The following is a 21,622-nucleotide window of genomic DNA, read 5'->3' on the forward strand; positions in this document are numbered from 1 at the left end:
TGGCATTGGAATGGGCTGCCCAGGGAGGTGGTGGAGTCACCATCCCTGGAGGTGTTCAAGCAAAGCCTGGCTGAGGCACTTAGTGCCATGGTCTAGTTGACTGGCTAGGGCTGGGTGCTAGGTTGGCCTGGATGATCTTGGAGGTCTCTTCCAACCTGCTTGATTCTATGATTCTGTTCCTAAAATTCAGAACCATGTGAAGAATGAGTACAGAGGGACAAAAACCTTCATTTAGCTGTAGCTAATACATCCTCTATGGAAACTATAGAACATTTAGATCACATTTCATCTACACTTTCCTTTCTGATACACAGGGCTAAACTTATCCTGCATCTCCCATTTCAGTTTTGTTTCAAGTGTGGTGGTTTAGGTGTTATCTGCCCCCACACACTTTGGAAATCACCCAGACTAGACTCATCTGGCTCTGGAAATTTGAATGAAGCTTATATTTACAGCTGGCACAATATACAAGAAGTATTATCTCCCAATGTCTTCTCTCTCCCATTGCTGGGGAGGGGAAGTTAATCGATGTGAGATGATATTTTCCAAAATGAATATTGTGTATTAATTTTGCTCTTCACAGCTCTTGCCACCCCTGACCACTAATTTTCATAATATTTTGATTCTCACACAGTTATGGAAACATTCCATGGATAATATCTACAGCTAATATAACCAGCAAAATATAGGAACATTAATTGAGCTGGAAGAGACTATTCCTGCAGTCAAATGCCGCTTGCAGTCAATACGCTGCTTGCAGTAGCTGGGCTCAAGCTCTGTCTGCTCTGTGGCAGAAGGCAATAGAGAATTACAAAGAGGCATTGAGCATTTACTCACAGGTTATTATTGTTACCCATTTGCAGGGTCTTGCCACAGTCCAGGCAGTGCCCAGATGCTTTCAGGGGACTCTGTCTTGTTGGATATTGAGGCTTGAATCTTCCCAGCTTCTGGGGACAGGACACAGACAATCTCTGACCTTGTCTCCTGGCTGCTTCTGGACCATCTGTGTCTATGTCCAGGGATTCCAAGCAGGACCTTCAGGTGCAGAGGCAGATGTGGTGCAGTTTCAGCACCATGTCACGCTGGCCACATAGGCCGATCGCCTGCAGGCATCCAGGGTCTGCTCCTGGTAACTGGCGGCAGTGGAGTTTAGCAGGCAACACTAAGGCAGTGTGCAAGAGCAGCAGGGCTGGGCACAGCAGAGAGAGCAGGCACAGAGCAGGGAAGCAAAGCAGGGAAGCCAAAGCAGGTTTTTCACCTGCACATCTCCTTTTATCAATGTGGGCCGAGATGAATTGCCCTTTGGACACAGAACATCCAACCAGGATGGCAGTTAGCCAAGCCTTGCCACAAAGCCACAGGCTGGCTTTTCCCTAACTTGGGCAAAGCACAGGCCTTGCACTAGGCAGGCACAAGCTCAGTGTGTGTCCCTTACAGCACAGGACCCTGGGCAGGCCAGACTCAGTGGCTACAGGTCCTTTTGTGTCCCTTTCCCACGCTTGCCTCTCTGGTGGAGCAGCAAAACATGCCTAGGCAAGGCAGGACATGTGTAAGCCTATTTTGGGCCACAACACCCATGTGCTAAGAATAAGATTTGTCCTCCCAAACTGTGAGTGACTATCTTCTACATAGTCTCCTACCAGAGGAAAGCAGTGCAATGAAGTGATTTTCTCACTGTCGCTTTGGTTTCCGTATGATTGGAGAAGGCACAGGAATCTCTTTCATGCTGTCTGGCAGCTCAGAGCTGTGAGTGAGTTGGCATTGTGTCCAGCAGTGCCACTTTCAATTTAAACATTTCAGGACTGCCTATCTCAATTCTTACAATGCTAGACCATTTAAACCATACGTGTGGACAGCTCTCTTGGCTAGACATGCTAGATGAGATTTGAGCTTTACAAAATTGAAACTAAAGAGAAAAAGAAAATCATGTTTGGAAAAAATCCAGACCAAAGCAAGTGCTTTGAAAAACTGGACAGGGAAACTTACCAAGGCCTTTGGGAATCAAAAGTTCTAAATATGAATTTTGTCTCCTTCAGTGCTCTACTGAAAACAAGAAATATTATTAAGTCCTTGGTGAGTAAACCTTATGCAGTCTTTATAATGCATTTATACCTTGTGCAGTCTTTATAATGCATTTATAGTTATAGATGTGTCTTTATGTAGAGATTTGTATCTGCTGTTTGGGGGATTTTTAATTGTCAATTTTTTTTTTGCTATATTTACCTACATGTGCTGATCTCTGTACCCAGGCATTCCCTCTTAACACTCTGAAATGTTTTTCTACACTTTTTTTCACCATCAGGTTAGTGGATGTGCTGAGCACTTAATTGTTATTATTTTTCCACTGACAAAATAAACTAATACAAGCCCAAACCTTGTATGACTACCAATCTGTTCTGGCATTTTGAAGGATACTTGTGTCCCTATATCAAGATAAAAATGTATATTTTACCTATAGAGAGAGACACTGATTGCTGAACTCTTCTGTTCTCACAGTTTCTAAGGTTTAAATGCAGCCTGGATTGAAATTACATCAGGTCCAACTGAGCTGATGTAATTTTAGCTGAGTAGCCTAAGGACTATTCCATTTAAACTGCTTTTAATCATATTTTAACTGCTGAGCGGCCTCAATAGGCTGTGTGGGAGAGGGAAAGACATAAACTTACACCAATATGATACATAGAAGGTCAATCTGTTCATTGAAGCTAAGAGTGATGCTTATATAGTGGAGCTCAGTACAGGGGTGTGTACTTCTGATCAGCTCACATAGCTGAGTATGGGCTGTCCACATGCATAGAGGCAGACCTGACCAACTACCCCCCTTAATCCCCCTTTGCACAGCTAGCCACAACATTTGCTTGCTCCCAGGGCAGACCAGCTTGCCCCCCTTCAAGGCTGCCTCGCCTAGCTCAGTTTACAGACAGCAGTGAGACTTTCCCAGCTTCTCCCCAAGGCTGCTTCCCTGCAGCTGCACCTCTTATCAGTTCTCAGGCTGTTCAGTTAGTCCTGTTCAAACCCCAACATTTAACTGATGATAATCATTTCTAAATTAATTCATTGCATTAATGTTAATTAAAGCAATAGCAATTCTCATTAAAATATTAATCTTAACCACAACACATAGCAGTGTGTCAGGAGCAGGACAGGGCTGTGACACAAAGGCCCTGAACGTAGTGGTTCAGGGGATCAAGGGATCAGAGAGAAGGCAGCTGGCTCAGGCAAACACAGGTAGTCAGTTTCCTTAGGCTTTTAGACTACATTTTGGAAGCAAATTCTTCAATATTCAGGCTCAGACCACATTATGTGAAAGTAGCTCAGGGTCAAAAAACCAACACCATATACTGGAGAAGAAAGGGGTGACTTTTCCACAAGGACCAGGAGTGCAGCGAGTAACTCTGCATTTACCAGCTGGACTCTGCCTGGCCAAAAGGGTTGTGAATATTGCACGGCAGGGAAGACTCACTGTGCATGCTGATTGTTCCGTCACAAATATGAACAGTTCTTGGAGTATTTCACAAGACAAAAATGTCTGTGGTGGTGGCAAAATGGGACCAAGGGTAAGAGTGAGGGAATATTCCTTTCCCAATCATGCTGGCATTTGTTCTCAGTTGTTTGACATATGTGGAGACAGATTTAGAGGGCTAAAAAGAATCATTAATACATGAACTTTGCAATAAAAATATGGCTTTATTTAATTTCAACTTTTATATTATTTCTAAAGAAAATATGCTGTGTTATAAGAAGCACCTCTCAAACCAGCAAGCACTTTAAGAAATGATACTTCAGTGTGGCACATTCACATGTGTAACTCTGGGGTTAATTATCCTAGCACATACAATTACCTCGGGAAAGAACATTTGATTGTTATTACAGCTTTGCAATTAGCATACTGGAAGCAAATAATTAAAAGGAAAAAATGGTGTTTCAGATAACATTTGTGCTGTGGATGCCTTCTCAGTATAGCAACAGGCCTCAAAACACTCCACAGTCTTAGATCTTCTTCCTAATTCAAGGCTGCAAAAGAAGAGTTTTCTCATGAGCACAAGTCATTAAAAACACAGATTAATAAACTGCATAACATACCCTGAGGTCATTTAGTTTTCTTAATTCATACCACCCAACCATCTGGCTAAGAAACGTATCTCATAGTTCCACATGAAAAAAATAACCCTAAAGATATATTCAGCCACTCAGTTGGTGCTATAGCAATCTTCACTTAGTTTGGGATGCATTAAGAGGAGTGTGGCCAGAAGATTGAGGGAGGTTCTCCTCCTTCTCTACTCCGCCCTGGTGAGACCTCACCTGGAATATTGTGTTCAGTTTTGGGCTCCCCAGTTCAGGAGGGACAGGAATCTACTTAGAAGAGCCCAAAGGAGGGCTATAAAGATGATTAAGAGGCTGGAGCACTGCCCTATGATGAGAGGCTGAGGTACCTGGGACTTTTTGGTCTAGTGAAGAGAAGACTTAGAGAGGATCTATTCAATGCTTATAAATATATGAGGGCTGGGGGTCAAGAAGCAGAGGACAAACTCTTCTCAGTTGCAGCCTGTAATAGGACAAGGGATAAAGGGTATAAATACAGTGCAGGAAGTTCCATCTCAACATGAGGAAGAACTTCTCTACTGTCAGGGTCACAGAGCACTGGAGCAGGCAGCCCAGAGAGGTTGTAGAGTCTCCTCTGGAGACTTTCAAGACCCATCTGGATGCATTCTTGTGCAACCCAAGCCAGATTTTATGGTCCTGCTCTGGCAGGCAGGTGGGACTCAATAATCTGTGGAGGTTCCTTCCAACCCCTAACATCCTATGATCCTGTAGCTGCAAATATACAAATTCCAAACTAAATCTCTCCCTCTGAAATTCAGGCACATTTCTTCTACTCCTACTCTCAGGAATAATGGAGAAGCAGCTAAAATCCCTATAGAACAGCCACTGGGAAGAGATACAAACTGCTGTGCCAGGACTGCCCTTATTTCTTCTCTTCTGTGTGAATAAACTGAAGCCTTTACAACTTCCCTAAATCTCCCATTTATTTCACACATAACATACAGAAGTTCTTCACTAATACTATACAAAGCTGAGTAATTATCTCCATTATATTATAGGCACCCACCTCAACATCTCTCTGGAATGGCATATTTTCATCCCTACATTTCAGATTCCATTTGTGGTTCCCTGCAAGCCTCAGGTTGTGTCCTACAGTATTATTGCCATTCATTTTCTCTCCATGCTTTCCATATTTCTTTGCAGCTGTCCTCAATTAATTTTACCACACTGCTTTTGATCCATTCCTCTAATGTAAGTGACATATTTTGAACTCTAATTCTGCCTTCCACGCTGCTTGCAAGTCCTTCCAAATGGGCATTATCCATAAATTTGTCAAGCTTACTGGCCATGTGATTGAGTAAGCCATTGCTGGCAATGTTTTGTAGTGCCAGAGCCACTAGGCAGAGTTGTGGAAGCATGTGTGACATTCTCCCACCTCAGCAGCAAATGACTGCTCTCAGAGTCCAGCTTTCCAATTGGTTGCACATCTACTTTATGTGAATTTAATTTAGCCCTGCTTTGTTTGCTTATGAATGTCATGTGGGACTGTGTCAAAGATAGGTTGCAGCAAACAGAGCCCCTATAACTGTTTCGCTGTCAGAGAAGGAAATGAAATCAACTTGAGAGGCTTTGTTTCTGATACATCCCTTTGCAAGCCCTCCTATCTCCTTACTATTCACTAGGTATCTTAGAATCATAGAATCAACAAGATTGGAAGAGACCTCCAAGATCATCCAGGCCAACCTAGCACCCAGCCCTAGCCAGACAACTAGACCATGGCACTAAGTGCCTCAGCCAGCCTGCTCTTGAACACCTCCAGGGACGGTGACTCCACCACCTCCCTGGGCAGCCCATTCCAATGCCAATCACTCTCTCTGACAACAACTTCCTCCTAACACCCAGCCTAGACTTTCCCTGGCACAACTTGAGACTGTGTCCCCTTGTTCTATTGCTGGTTGTCTGGCAGAAGAGACCAACCCCCACCTGGCTACAGCCTCCCTTCAGGTAGTTTTGGGCAGCAATGAGGTCCCCCCTGAGCCTCCTCTTCTCCAGGCTGCACACCCCCAGCTCCCTCAGCCTCTCCTCATAGGGTTTGTGTTCCAGGCCCCTCACCAGCTTTGTTGCCCTTCTCTGGACACCTTCCAGCACCTCAACATCTCTCTTGAATTGAGGAGCCCAGAACTGGACACAGCACCCAAGGTGTGGCCTGACCAGTGCTGAGTACAGGGGCAGAATAACCTCCCTTGTCCTACTGGCCACACTGTTCCTGATGCAGGCCAGGATGCCATTGGCTCTCTTGGCCACCTGGGCACACTGCTGCCTCATCTTCAGCCTACTCTCCACCAGTATCCCCAGGTCCCTTTCTTCCTGGCTGCTCTCAGCCACTCAGTCCCCAGCCTGTAGCACTGCTTGCAGTTGCTGTGGCCAAAGTGCAGAACCCTGCACTCAGCCTTGTCAAATCTCATCCCATTGGCCTCTGCCCACCCATCCAGCCTGGCCAGGTCCTTCTGCAATCTGCAAATAGGTTAATACTTTGTTCCAGTGTCTTGGAAATGCTATTACAGCTGACCTTTCTGTAATTCTTCAGATTTCCCTTTCCTGTTTTCTCAGCTATGATATTGTGTTTGCTCCTCTCCAGTTTTGTGGGGATTCACTCATGCTGCTTATCACCAGTGTTTGAGAAATTGCTTTGATTAAAGCAATTTTTAATGGTAATTTTCATTAGGCTACAACCATTCTGAACACTCCAATATACCTCAGTATTCCTTCAGGCTCTCTTCTTCTTTTCTATTCATGATCCTAATCCCAAATTCTTAATAATAATTGAAATAAACTTTTAGTCATAATTAACCTTTTGTGTGTGTGTCTGTGTGAAGATTCTAAAAAAAAATACATTAAAAAGGCATTGAATATTTCAGCCTTTTGTGTCTCACATATTTACTGACCTCCCTTATCAGGTACTGCCTTCTATCTGTTCTCAAGCAGAGTTTAAGTTCTAGCAAACCACTGATTTCCACAGGACTGTGAGGCTATGCACTCAGATACAAAATAAGAGTTATCTTATTTCAATGACATTGCTTCACAGCTTAATTTCAGACTATATCTCCAATTCTACCAACTGTTTGATTGCATTCAATTGAAAATTAGTTCAATTGTGCCTTTATTCTGTGGTACTGAGAAGTGGAATTATTCTGCATTGGTAATCATTAACAGAAGATTCTTCACATAGCCAGCTTATTATCTAAACACTAAATTGCACAGCTAAAGCATCCTACCAGATTTGTAAACAAAATCACTAGAAGACACTGTAGTGACACCAAAAAAGTAGTTACATGTTCAAAGTGTGACTGCAGTCAAGTAAAAAAAAATAGCAATACTCACTGTCATGGCTAGACAGAACCTCTTTCATTGGCATCCTGTAGGGAAAAAAAAGAGGGTGGAGACGGTGTTAAAAGGGGAAAATAAAGCAGAGAGGAGAATAAAATCTACAATATGTTAAGCAAGCACAGTTCTGCAAACTGATGGACAATTTCTTACAGCACTTTGTCTATTGAAACCATTATTTTCCTCCATTGCTTCCTTAAAACTGTGCTTGCTGGACTAGGAATGGGTTTTCATGCATTGATATGTTTCATGATGTATACTGCACACAGCAAAATTCAACAGCTGAATGCATGTAAGAGGATGTTACAGACCCATGCTGAGTTTCCACTTCTTTTCTGAGTCACAACCTGAGAGGACAGAGCATGTGGCCAACCTTGCACTCATGTGGCATGTATATTGTTTTTCTTCCACCTCCTTCCAACTCAGTTTCCTACAGTAACCTGGTACCTAGAGTTGGACTGCAGAGTGGAGGAATAAATGGTTGAACCATTTATCTAAAATATAGTTGTCAACAGTTCAAAGTCTCTTCTCCAGATGGCCTTTCAGAGCATGCTATGGTGACATCTCAGCTGGGGACCTGGGTGGTAGGAGAGCCAACATGTCTCAGAAAATTGATATTACTAACTTGATGGGGGATGTTACATGTGGATGTTACTAACCTGAAGGGGAGGGAGAGATTGACATGTTAAGAAATACAGCTCCTATGCCAAAAGACTTTGCCAGACTGGAGAAATGATCCTTTTTTCTTTGTGAATAAAAGGAGAAGGCAAAGTCCTTCACCTAGTGGGATTACTCTGATCAGCTGTGCGCTAGTGAGGTTACTCTGGTCAGCTGTGCACTAGTGGGGTTACTCTGAACAGCTGTGCACTAGTGAGGTTACTCTGGTCAGCTGTGCACTAGTGAGGCTGTATCTTGAATAGAGTTTCCACTTTTGAATCCTCCCTTGAAAGTTGTCAAGCAAACAAAAGAAACTCAGTGGAGAACCATGATAATATTTGCAAGCATTCTGTGATTTCTAAGAAAGGCACATAACATACAAGGAAAGGCTACAGGGCTTGTTAAACCTTTAGAGCAGGCTGATACTTCACTCTCCAGCTGTTTAAGTGGGGTTTATAGACAGCACAGATCTGCATGGCAAAGGGTTAGCAGACAACAAGTGAGAAAATTCTAACCACAAGAAAAAGATATTTTTTATCAAAGGAATGGTCAAATGCTAGTTCTAATTTTTGTCTGATCATGTGATTAGAATTACTGCATAGAATCAACCAGGTTGGAAGAGACCTCCAAGATCATCCAGGCCAACCTAGCACCCAGCCCTAGCCAGTCAACTAGACCATGACACCAAGTGCCTCATCCAGGCTTTGCTTGAACACCTCCAGGGACAGTGCCTCCACCACCTCCCTGGGCAGCCCATTCCAATGGCTGATTACTCTGCATTAATGAAGTGTTAAAGAATAAAAAAGCCTTCTTCAGACCACAGCTGTGTCCTGACTACTTATTCCAGGTCAACTCTCTCCTTCTAAAATTGCTACACGGTATTTATGCCATTATTTAAAGTAGAATAAATACAACAGCTGTTTCTTGCAGCTAAATAGAATTAAGTTAACATGACAGCTTAAATACCATACTGACATTTCATATTCTGTCTGTGTTACATTTATATAGCTCACTTTCAGACTTTTTAATGTTAACTTACAAGTAATGCATCTATAGTAATTCTTTTTATTGCAGCCACATTAGAAATAAACTCCTAAACAATACATAAAATGTTTTTTTCCTTGTTAATGCCTGGTGACTCAATATACTCTTTAATGTCAACAAGCTCTGAATTGAGCTTTTTATTAAGTGAAAGACATAAAAGGAGATTAACAAGGAGAAATCATTGAAGATCTTCAAAAACATTGCCCAAATACCTCTTACAGGTATAAATTTCCTGTTACACCTATAAAGTATTAAGAATTGTAAACTGTAAAGCAGTGACAAAGCAGATGGTTAAACAGAAATTATGTCTGCTGATGTTTAAAGAGTTTAGTTGAGAATTTACAAAAGGACATTGTTGGGACCTACCTTTATATCCATAAATATCTAAAGGCAGCAATTTGCTCTTCCCTTTTAGTGGCTCATCCATTTAGAATGTTAAAGAATTTGTCACAGCTAACATTTGCTATTCTTGTTCCTTTAATAAAGGCAGCAGTTATTCCTACTTTCAATGCTCATTTGCAGAGTCATTATGTTTTCAGTTAAATGAACTGTTACGATGATATGGAGAGAGCCTAGGGTAGCCCTTGGCTTGGAATCATAGAATCAGCCAGGTTGGAAGAGACCTCCAAGATCATCCAGTCCAACCTAGCACCCAGCCCTAGCCAGTCAACCAGACCATGGCACTAAGTGCCTCATCCAGGCTTTGCTTCAACACCTTCAGGGACGGTGACTCCACCACCTCCCTGGGCAGCCCATTCCAATGCCAATCACTCTCTCTGACAACAACTTCCTCCTAACATCCAGTCTAGACTTCCCCTGGCACAACTTGAGACTCTGTCCCCTTGTTCTGTTGCTGGTTGCCTGGCAGAAGAGACCAACCCCACCTGGCTACAACCTCCCTTCGGGTAGTTGTGGACAAAATAAACTAAGAGTGGTGAGACCATTGTTTCAGGGAGGCACTGTTTGTTTTGTTCCAAAACATTTTGGAAGGTCACAGATCAAACTGGAACTGTGAACAGTTTGGAAGTAAATTACATTAAAGGTTTTTCTAATTTGCATCACCCAAGAGGTTGCTTTTTATCTGCATTGTTGTTGCTCTTTGCCTTATTACTTGCTGCCTTAATCTCTGTGCTTGTTCTGCACAGCATTCTTGTATGAATTACCTAATGCCCCTTTGTTACTAGGTAATTCATTAAAATCTGCAAATCAGCAGTGCTGCAAAGACCATCCTGCATCCCAGATGTCAGAACAGAGGAGAGGTTGACCGTACAGCACATATGTGCTCTGAGGCCTGGCTAGCTACAGAACTAACACTGGTCCTCTGCCTGACTAATGTATACCAGCTCTGCACTGTCTGGAGGACAGAACGGTGATTGTATGTAAGACTGAAAGTAAAATGTGAATAGCATCTCTGCAGTGTGACAATTGGAGAGCCCATACTGGTGTCCACAAGGAAAGCACAACAAGCAACACATCTTTTGCCCCAGCACGGCTGCACCCAGCCCAGCACCAAGAGAAGGTGCTTGAACAAGAGTTGGCATTTGAGTAGGAGCAACTTTGGGTTCAGTTCCCTCTAGTTTCATAAGGTATCTACCACACATCTGATGTTGCTTCAGCAGGGATCTTCACAGTTTGAAAAGGCATTGAAAAGCAGGTGAATGCTGGATCAGTACAGAATAGCTAACCACCAGCAGCAGCCGTCAGCGTGCCCTAGAGGAGAAGGCAGACTCTAGCTCACCCTTATACCTTCCCACCAGTGATAGATAAAGGCAGACCTCTACCATGTGCACAGCCTACATTCATCCATCCCCACATCACAATCACAGAATCATAGAACTGTTGAGATCTTTGGTATCATCAAGTCCAACTGCTTGCCCTAAACTTGCAATCCCACTGAGACTGATGAGTCACCCTTGTTAAACAGTGTCCCTAAGCACCACATCCACAAGTATTTTAAGTATCTCCAGGGATGGGCACTCTGTCACTTCCCTGAGCAGCCTGTCCCATTAAAATTCAATTAGCATAGACTAAACATTTGGCAGCCAAGAACAAAAGCAAGATCTCATTTATAACTTAAAGTATTTTTAACTGCCTGCAAAATGTGCAAATAAGTGACTGAATTGTGGAAAACTGTTCTAAGTGTGGACACAAACTACACAACAGCAGCCAAGAAGGCTCTCAATTTAGATAGCCTTCATAAAGTAATAGTGTTATCTTGGGTGATGGTTAGAGAATAACATTTCTTTTAACACATGCTCCACAAGTTGTCTTTTCTTTCTTGCCAGTTTAAGTCTTGCTTGGAAAAAATTACAACCTTGGCTAGAAAAGCAATAGTTCAGAATGTGTTATGATGGGAGAGGAGGACTTGTACACTCTGAGGTTTTTTTTGTGTGTGTGTGTATGAATCTGGGGTTTAATTACAGGGTTTTTTTAACTGGAAGAGCATCACTTCCCTCTGATACTGCCACTTGGGTTGGAACATTGGTCTAACATAAAGCTTCTTAGATAAATTCTTTAGTACAAGGAAACTTTCATAAAAGGAGGGCATTTTTTTTAATATGTAGCATCTATCAATCATTAATACTGATGTTGACCTCTGACCAGGAGCACTCCTTAAGTAAATAAAGATCAAGAGCAATGTATAACAGAACTTTGGACCTTATTGACATATTTGAATTTCAAATTTCCTATTCAAATTGTTTAAAGAGGTGCAGCACCCATTAGTTGCTTCCTCTACTGCAAAAAAGAATTATGGAGCTTCTTGCACCAAAACTCTCACAAGAAACAGTCAGTGAAATTCTGTCCTCACTGAAGGCAAGGGAATCAGCTTTTTCTGATGAGATCTTTTATGAATGTTGATCACAGGCTCATAGGATGTTAGGGGTTGGAAGGGACCCAAAGAGATCACAGAGTCCAACCTCCCTGCCAGAGCAGGACAATCCTATCTAACACAGATCACAGAGGAACACATCCAGACAGGCCTTCAAAGGCTCCAGAGAAGGAGACTCCACAACCTCTCTGGGCAGCCTGTGCCAGTGCTCTGTGACTCTTACAGTAAAGAAGTTCCCCATTGTGTTGAGGTGGAACCTCTTTTGCTGCAACTTACACCCATTGCTCCTTGTCCTATCCCAGGGAGCAGTGAGCAGAGCCTGTTTCCCCTCTCGTGATCAACCTTCAGATACTTATAAACATTTATCAAATCCCCTCTCAATCTTCTCTTCTCCAGACTAAGCAGCCTCAGGTCCCTCAGCCTCTCCTCATAAGCCATGCCCTCCTGTCCCCTCATCATCCTTGCAGCCCTCTGCTGGACTTTCTCCAGCAGATCCCTGTCCCTCTTCAACTGGGGAGCCCAAAACTGAACACAGTATTCAAAATGAGGTCTCAGCAGGGCAGAGTAGAGGGGGAGGAGAACCTCCCTTGATCTGCTGGACACACTCCTCCTAATACACCCCAGGATCCCGTTGCCCTTCTTGGCCACAAGGGCACATTGCTGTGCCATGGGTAACTTGTTAGCCACCAGCACTCCTAAGGTCTCTCTCCACAGGGCTGCTCTCCAGCAGATCACCTCCCAGCCTGTACTGGTGCAGTTTGTTATTCCTCCCCAGATGGAGGACTCTGCACTTGTCGTTGTTAAACTTCATCTCGTTGCCCTATGCCCAGCTCTCAGTCTGTCCAGGTCTCTCTGGATGGCAGCACAGCCTTCAGCTGGATCAGCCAAGCCTCCCAGCCTGGTGTCATCAGCAAATTGCTGAGTAGACACTCTGTGCCCTCATCAATGGCATTGATGAAGATGTTGAACAGGACTATCCCAAATAATTACTGCATATCTTTCAGGAATAGCAAACAGATGAGACAAACAGCTGCACCAAAAGATTCTATGAACCTAAAGTAGCTGCAGAATAGGCAGGCTTTTGCAAACCATACATGCACAAGGGTAACAGGTGCATACATTTAGCACCTGCATGCAATGTGGCTTTGTGACTCTATGGGTACACATGCTCTGTATTCTCTCTAAAGCTTCTGACTCAAAACAATTCTGAGAACTACTGTAACATCATCCACACACCAGAACCTGGGCAAACATGGATTCACTTGAAAAGCTGATCATAGGAAACAGCTGGCAAATGTTCTGGCTGGGTTTTAAAAGAGTATCACAGTATCACCAAGGTTGGAAGAGACCTCACAGATCATCAAGTCCAACCCTTTACCACAGTGCCCAAGGCTAGACCATGGCACCAAGTGCCACGTCCAATCCTGCCTTGAACTGCCCCAGGGACGACGACTCCACCACCTCCCCGGGCAGCCCATTCCAGTGCCCAATGACTCTCTCAGTGAAGAACTTTCTCCTCACCTCGAGCCGAAATTTCCCCTGGCGCAGCCTGAGGCTGTGTCCTCTTGTTCTGGAGCTGGCCACCTGAGAGAAGAGAGCAACCTCCTCCTGGCTACAACCACCCTTCAGGTAGTTGTAGACAGCAATAAGGTCACCCCTGAGCCTCCTCTTCTCCAGGCTAAACAATCCCAGCTCCCTCAGCCTCTCCTCGTAGGGCTGTGCTCGAGGCCTCTCACCAGCCTCGTTGCCCTTCTCTGGACACGCTCGAGCATCTCAGTGTCCTTCCTAAACTGGGGGGCCCAGAACTGAACGCAGTACTCGAGGTGTGGTCTGACCAGTGCAGAGTACAGGGGCAGAATGACTTCCCTTCAGATCTTCTCCAGCTGAAAACCACTGGGTTTGGAGAAGGATTGCGTACGGAAGAGAATAATGCTTGTGTGTTTTCCTTCTTTCAGAAGGAAGAAGCAGGTCTGATTTTCATCATGCTGTTGCAGAAGGAAGCAGAAGTTGCATTTAGAAAGCTCTTCTGAATAAACAGGTAACTATTTTTTTCTTCTTTTCCCCTCACCAAATACTTCTCTTTGTGAAAAACATTACAGATCACTAAGGAGCAACTAGCAGCACCTTCCCTGCTTTAAGTCTCTCACTCCTTCTTAGAGGTCAGTGGAGGTGCTTACATTTTACAGGGCATCTGCCCACCCCTTCTTGTTTGGACCTGCACACATCATTCTGACATTCACTGTGGTGTTGTCTCTAAGGGAGGAACGTTGCAGGAGGAGAATTTAAGTATGAGCTTTTACATAATTTTAGATAAAGCAGGGTGTTTTGGTAAGGACAGATATGATAGCACAGAGATACAAGGTTCTTATTACAGCAGTAAGAGTTGGCTTATAACTTGACTGAATTTTTGCTAATCAATTCAGCACCCAAACTCATAACATTTGCTTATGAGTTTACATAACTCACACTTGGGTTACATAAACTCAAACAGTTTAAATTCAGTATAAACATATTCTAGATTCAAGATAGGTTCCTAGATAAAATAGAATATAACTTTCTGAAATATATTGGGATGTTAAAAATCATCAACCAAGGCCTCCCTCACATTTTTCACTGCACTAAAAAGGGAAAGAAGCACAACACAGTTTTGGAGAACAAACCACATTAAAAAATTGGTGAAAATGTGGTAGTTCTTCAGAGACAGCTCAACAGCCTATCTCAAAGAAGCCACCACCCTTGGGGCAGCTAAGAGGAGTGCTCCAAATGCTATGAGCTGCTCTTAGCTCTGTGTTGCTCTCTTGTCTGTCTCCAAGACAGCACAAGTGTTGATCTCTTTCTGAACATCAGTGTTGTATGCTTCTGTCTCACACAGCAGATTTCAAGGGAAATGAATGCCTTTGATCTGTCCTTCTCAACTGAGAATAAGCAAAAAGGTCATCTCTAGATGTGTTTATTCCTTGGTCTCAACACAGCCAGCGTGATTGTCCCTCAATCACCTTCTTCTGCCAAAAAATGAGATTAAAACCAGGGGGAAAAAAATCAGATGTCATGCCCTGTACAACTACTTTGAAAAGGTCATTGGGGAAGACTGTCTTTGATTTGTAGCGAAGAAAACAGAGAGTATATCATCTCTTGACATGATTTCCTGACTAACTTTTGGCGACTGACACAATTCTTTCTGCTCTATTGCTCTATCTACATACATGTGGACTACAGTCCGACTGTGTAATTGTAGTCGATGACAAAGTACATGTTAGAGACAGGCTCCAGGGAAGCAAGACAAACACTCAGCTCATTCAGCTATACCAAATGGTATCTGCCCTTTTTTTTAACTTCAAAGCTAATCCATTTGCCTCTAAGGGCTAAATAACAGCCACCAAACAGGATGCTAATCAAAGGAAACATAAAGAGTACTGATAACAGCCCAGATCAATCCTCTTCTTTCCAATTGATTTTCTTTGCTCTTTGTAAACAGAACCACAATTACATCACAGATTCTTATTCTGTATGTAATGGTTTGAATGCTCAAAGTGTTGGATTACCTTTAAACTTTTTAATAAATGGGTTGATAGAAATCCTGTTCCAAGTGTTTACTTAAAATAGGGGGAGTGTGGAATTATTGAAGAGCCCAGTCTGTGTTTTGCCTGCCTTGGTATAGACCAAGTTGGCCTCTAACCAAAGAAATTTTGCACTTTTGTTGTCATTGGCTGTTTGGAGCACACTGCAACCTCACATTTTAAGAAATATTTCAGAGTGGGGGTGGGAGAAGATGGAAAGGTTGTTGGGAGCCCCTCCTGGGGACTGGGAGGGCTGTTGTGTTTCTGTATTCCCTTTTCCCTTGTCTATTTCTGTCTATAACTGTAGATACTGTAAATATCTGCTTCTATATCCTGCTAAACTGTAAATATAAGCTTCATTCATATTTCCAGAGCCAGCTGAGTCTAGTCTGGGTGACTTCCAAAGTGTGGAGGGGCAGGGAACACCCAAACCATCGCAGGATACATAACGCTGTCAACAAACTCAGAATTCAGGCAAACTTTCCTTCCAGCATGTGAAGGACTTCACCTCAAAGCTCCCTCAATATTGTTCAAAACAAGAAGAAAGTCACTCATTTGGTAGCAATCATTGTCAAACATCCATTTCATCTATTTAAATGCTCCTTTTGCTGCTTTTAGCTAGAATCTAATTTTAAAGCAATACTTTAAAAAATAAGTGATGTTACAAAAACCATCATTGTCATTCCATCATTGTTAAACTCATCAACAACCTTGTGAAATAATTACAAGTTTGTGCCTGGAAGTGAAAGAGTTCTCCACAGTAAATTAATTTTAGTTGGTCACAAATGTACTCATAGTGATATTATTGATAGTAAGTTACACAGTTTTATGTGGATTTCTAAAGTAAGATTGAAAATCCCTTAGTTAAAGCTACACTATACTAAAACCTACAGTAAAGGAAGTGATAGGTAATTAAATGTTTATTTTAACATTGAGACTATAATTCAGCTTCATGTTTATGACTCTGTTCCAGCAGAACCTTTTCAACTTTCATATGCACTGTCTCAAAAGAAAATTGATTATCTGTAGCAGATTGCTTCTGACTGAATGAACAATCTTGAGCCGTAACTGATAGGTTGGACTGGATGATCTTGGAGGTCTCTTCCAACCTGGTTGATTCTATGATTATTCGACTCTATGATTATTCTATGTATTGGGAGTTGGCCACTGAATATAGACAACAATAGAATTTGTGTCCCTGTTGAAACTCAAACAAAGCTGGCACCAAATTTTGATTGTGTGCAAACTGCTATTATGTAGTCTTTTGTTTTCTTGACAGTTTTTTTTTTTACACAATTCTCAATAATTGATTATCCTAAGTGCTTCTGGTAGTTATTGTACCTGGTCCTTAATACAGAAGACATACTAATGACATGTCCCACAAATTGTGGAAGATGTGATTTTAATGGAACTAACTGCATCCTTTAACAAAGCCTGCTTGTCAACATCCCACATCACATACTGCAAACTCAAACTGTAAATTTTAGTGTTACTTTGCAGTCACATAAGTAACAGAGTCTGCAAAAGAACTCTGCTATTTCCTTCATTATTCATTTCAAATAGAATCGTAGAAACAACCAGGTTGGAAGAGACCTCCAAGATCATCCAGGCCAACCTAGCACCCAGCCCTAGCCAATCAACTAGACCATGGCACTAAGTGCCTCGTCCAGGCTTTGCTTGAACACCTCCAGGGATGGCGACTCCACCACCTCCCTGGGCAGCCCATTCCAATGCCAATCACTCTCTCTGCCAACAACTTCCTCCTAACATCCAGCCTAGACTTCCCCTGGCACAACTTGAGACTGTGTCCCCTTGTTCTCTTGCTGGTTGTCTGGGAGAAGAGACCAACCCTACCTGCCTAGTCCATACACTGGAGGGAAAAAAAAAGCCCAAACCCAACAGATATGGGAGGTCAGCATATCTTTGCTCAACAGCGCTACACAAGCTACATAAATAAAAGATAAAACTAGCATGCAAATGCTTAAACACATTAAATGTCAACTGGTTACCTTGTCAGAGTTGAGTGTTTCATTTTCTGGAATAGGCACTATGGGATGAGTGGACTGATGAGCCAAGATGTCACAGATTGGAGAGGTCATGACATTAAAAATAGGAAAAAAGAAATCCATTATCAGTTCAATTTCTGTATAAAACATCACTGAAGTTTAGTAATTAAAGTCAACACATTCAGTTATGCAAAGGACAGAAAGGCACCGAGATCTCATTTGTGTTTTCTGCTATATTGCATCCCCACAGTTGAAAGCGTGGGGATGTGATAAATCACTTTCCAATCTGAAAGAGATACCTCAAGCTAAAATCACAGCAAGGGCATCTGTCTTAGAATACACTTAGCGTGAGACAATGCATGCAGTTACTTTAAAATGCCTTTTTGTCACTTGGAATATCTGTCATCTTAAATCTCCTCCAGAACTGTTCTCAATCTTAAATTTCATAGGCATAAATCATGCAAAATATTTAACTCAAAAACCATTGTGTGATAGTAATTAGTATGTGCAGAAGGGAGTTTTAGATCTCAGTGATTTTCCAGTGTTTTGAGTATTCCATGACTTGCACAAGAGTATGAAGTTTGATGGATGTGACTCAAGATGAGAACCATTGCAATTTCAGTAAGATTTTAAATCAAACACAAGACACATTCTGGAGCTTATGCAAGGAATGTTAAGATGATAAGCTTGTGAGGTTTTCTTTTACAGTGACACAGAGGCATCCTTTCTAGAGCAAAGGTTGCTGAAAATATGGGGGGTTGGGTGGTTTAGAAATGTATGAAAACAAGCTTGGATACACTTCTATTATCACAGTGATACTTTTAATTCAGCACAGGCATTGTTTTGGCACTTGGATCAAATAATAAATTCACAAGTCATGTGTTGCTTAAAACCAAACTTTGCTCTTGCCCTAAGAAAATTCATTTTGAAATTGTGGGGTTTGAGAAGCAAAAATAATCTGCTGAACTGGTCCTGTATATAAAGAATACTAAAATGTAATATACTCTGTTTCTCTGCAATTACATTATGGACTGTCTGAGTATCTCTCTCTACCTTTGTCCAGTTGCTCTGATTTGTCTCCAGAGAACTGATCCCATCTATAAAGAATACTAAAGTGTAATATACTCTGTGTCTCTGCCATTACATTATGGACTGTCTGAGTATCTCTCTCTACCTTTGGATACTTGCTCTAATTTATTTCCAGAGAACTGATCCTGCATATAAAGAATACTAAAGTGTAATAAACTCTGTGTCTCTGCCATTACATTATGGATTGTCTGAGTATCTCTTTCTACCTTTGTCCAGTTGCTCTGATTTGTTTCCAGAGAACTGGTCCTGTATATATAGAATACTAAAGTGTAATATACTCTATTTCTCTGCAATTACATTATGGATTGTCTGAGTATCTCTCTCTACCTTTGTCCAGTTGCTCTGATTTGTTTCCAGAGAACTGGTCCTGTATATATAGAATACTAAAGTGTAATATACTCTATTTCTCTGCAATTACATTATGGATTGTCTGAGTATCTCTCTCTATCTTTGGACACTTGCTCTGATTTGTTTCCAGAGAAGTAGGAATCAACTCTAGCTACAAGAGCAGCAGTTACAGGACTTTGAAACATTTGTTTTTTTCTTTTTCTTTGTTTTTTTCCCCCCAAATTAAAAGGTGAGTGGATAACTTTAGGCAATGAGTTTATTTATTCATTCATTAAATTTAGACAAAGGAATAATTTTAAGCCAAAGGAGGGTAAGGAAGGCATACAGAGCCTAAATCAGCTCAGCAGCAACACCTGGCTCCTCATTTCAACCAGTGCAGCCACCAAGGCAGCCTCCAGAACTAACAGCACCCCACTGCTGCAGCACAACTTTTCAGAACAGACACAAGTGGTAGTTTAATGGCCTATGTGGGAGGCAGAAATCCTATTTCCAAACCCAGCTTCTTGTAGCTACCAAAGACAGGCAAACCTTAGTAATACACAGGTACAAAACCATGAAAAGCCCTTGGTATCTTGGCAAGCTTATTTCATTGAAATAAACCCTAGCACTGAGTTAGATATTGCTGTACCAGAATATGGCATCTCTGTACTCCAGGCAAAGTAAAAAGGGTCAAGCACAAAGAGAAGAGGGAAAGTATTGAACATTTTTTGTTTACTTTCTGATGTGCAGCTACCTTTCTGAGAATAGGCCACTGCTTGCAAGAAAGAAAAGCTCCCTAGGCAGGTAGTGATCCATGAATGCAGCAGCTCTTTTCCCCAAATTGCACAGAGAGCCAATCAATGAGAAATGCACTTTAATCGTATTATCTTGTCCTGGCCTTTCCTGCTGGTATTCATTGCCTATCATGTTAACCTGAAATGCCTCTCTGAGTCATGGTTCAGTCTTATCTTGTTCCTTGAGTTTGAGGTCTCAAGTCCCTCCTCACACCTGGCAAAACTAATGATCTTTATTTTGTTCAAGCAAAATATTTACTTCCTTTATTTTGACAGCATCCTCTTTTCCAACTAAAGAGCCAGCATGTGTAGGCTGGCCTCCATGGAGGGGGAAAAAATCACCTGCACCTTCTGGACAAACACCACTGATAATTTTGGAGAAATAAACAAGGATTTCGCTGATTAATAACAGAAGGAAAAAGTTAATACCGATTTAAGGCAATTCTCTCTGTTTTCACAAGGCTTCTCTGACATAAACACCCCAAAGTTATCACTGGAAAGTATATATATACCCTACTAGTCAGATAGCTGGAGACATGAGGTTTAGTCCTAAGGAAGTCACATATGACCACACTTATAAAGAGCTTTAAGCAGCACAGTAGTAAACATGGAGCACACAGCTGTTACATCCTTTCTACTGAAATAACTCTTAGTCTTGCAGGTCTGTGAAATGAGGGTGCTGGCTTTCCTCTTAGAATTGTACTGCTCTGCCAGCTGCAGAGGAGCCAAGAGCCTCAGTCTGTGTGACTTCATCTTAATTATAATGAGCTGGAGGCACATTCTGAAACAAGTCAGCCTTGCTGTGAAAAAGATCTTGTGCCTGTCCTCCAAAAGTTTAGTCAATGTGCTGCAGAGTTTTAGTCTTTCCTGCCTGATTTTTCCTTACAAATGTGACTTTTGTGTTATTGAATGCACACCACACGAGCCCTGCACACCTTACTAAGCTTGCTTTTTCCACCTCTGTAGGTGAAGACTGGACTCTTTCAGAGGAGAGGTAACAGTGAATCTCTGCAAGGAGAGATGAGCACTGTAATCAGGTCTCTCTCGTTGTCTGGACAAGTACTAAAGTAGGGCATTGGCATCTCAATTTTGTCCTCTCTGTGTGGTGGTGAGACCAGAGTGTTTGATGGGTATTTAACAGGACAGATAGCCCACCTTATAAAACTCATCCTTTTCTCTGAATCATAGTACATCTTGCAGCCCTAAGCACAGGGCAAAGGTCTTCAGAGAGTATGATCACATCTCTGCAAAGATGAGCTATCAGCACAAGAGTACAAGACAGTCAACTTCCAAGTACCAAAATGCAAAGTGTGCAGAATGAGGTGGGGTTTAATCTTCCTTACTCAATTCAAGAGAGATGTTGAGGTGCTGGAACATGTTCAGAGAAGGGCAACAAGGCTGGTGAAGGGGCTGGAACACAAAACCTACGAGGAGAGGCTGAGGGAGCTGGGGGTGTGCAGTCTGGAGAAGGGGAGGCTCAGGGGGGACCTCATTGCTATCTACAACTACCTGAAGGGAGGCTGTAGCCAGGTGGGGGTTGGTGTCTTCTCCCAGACAACCAGCAACAGAAGAAGGGGACACAGTCTCAAGTTGTGCTGGGGGAAGTCTAGGCTGGATGTTAGGAGGCAGTTGTTGGCAGAGAGAGTGATTGGCATTGGAATGGGCTGCCCAGGGAGGTGGTGGAGGCACCATCCCTGGGGATGTTCAAGAAAAGCCTGGATGAGGCACTTAGTGCCATGCTCTAGTTGACTGGCAAGGGCTGGGTGCTAGGTTGGCCTGGCTGATCTTGGAGGTCTTTTCCAACCTGCTTGATTCTATGATTGTGTGACAATCAGAGTCATATAAGAAAGTGCCCGTGACCACAAGATCTGAAATGTGACTACAACCTGG

General features: G+C 42.4%; 1 protein-coding gene and 1 long non-coding RNA gene across 2 annotated transcripts in view; both read right to left on the reverse strand.

The window, feature by feature from the left end:
* Positions 1 to 3,667: 3,667 nt before the first annotated feature.
* LOC135177107 (uncharacterized) lies at positions 3,668 to 7,463 on the reverse strand. Its single transcript, XR_010302908.1, has 2 exons — positions 7,426 to 7,463; positions 3,668 to 4,014 (listed from the first exon to the last, which is right to left on the reverse strand). It is a non-coding gene; the product is annotated as an uncharacterized LOC135177107 (long non-coding RNA).
* A 10,050-nt stretch (positions 7,464 to 17,513) lies between these two features.
* The window catches only part of MLIP (muscular LMNA interacting protein), a 92,042-nt gene continuing 87,933 nt past the window's right edge, over positions 17,514 to 21,622 (reverse strand). Inside the window, exon 13 of the mRNA XM_064146745.1 lies at positions 17,514 to 17,579. Coding sequence (XP_064002815.1) covers positions 17,514 to 17,579 — 66 coding nt within the window. The remainder of the gene's footprint in view (positions 17,580 to 21,622) is intronic.

Source organism: Pogoniulus pusillus, chromosome 7 (assembly GCF_015220805.1).
Source record: "Pogoniulus pusillus isolate bPogPus1 chromosome 7, bPogPus1.pri, whole genome shotgun sequence".
Classification (NCBI taxonomy): Eukaryota; Metazoa; Chordata; class Aves; order Piciformes; family Lybiidae; genus Pogoniulus; species Pogoniulus pusillus.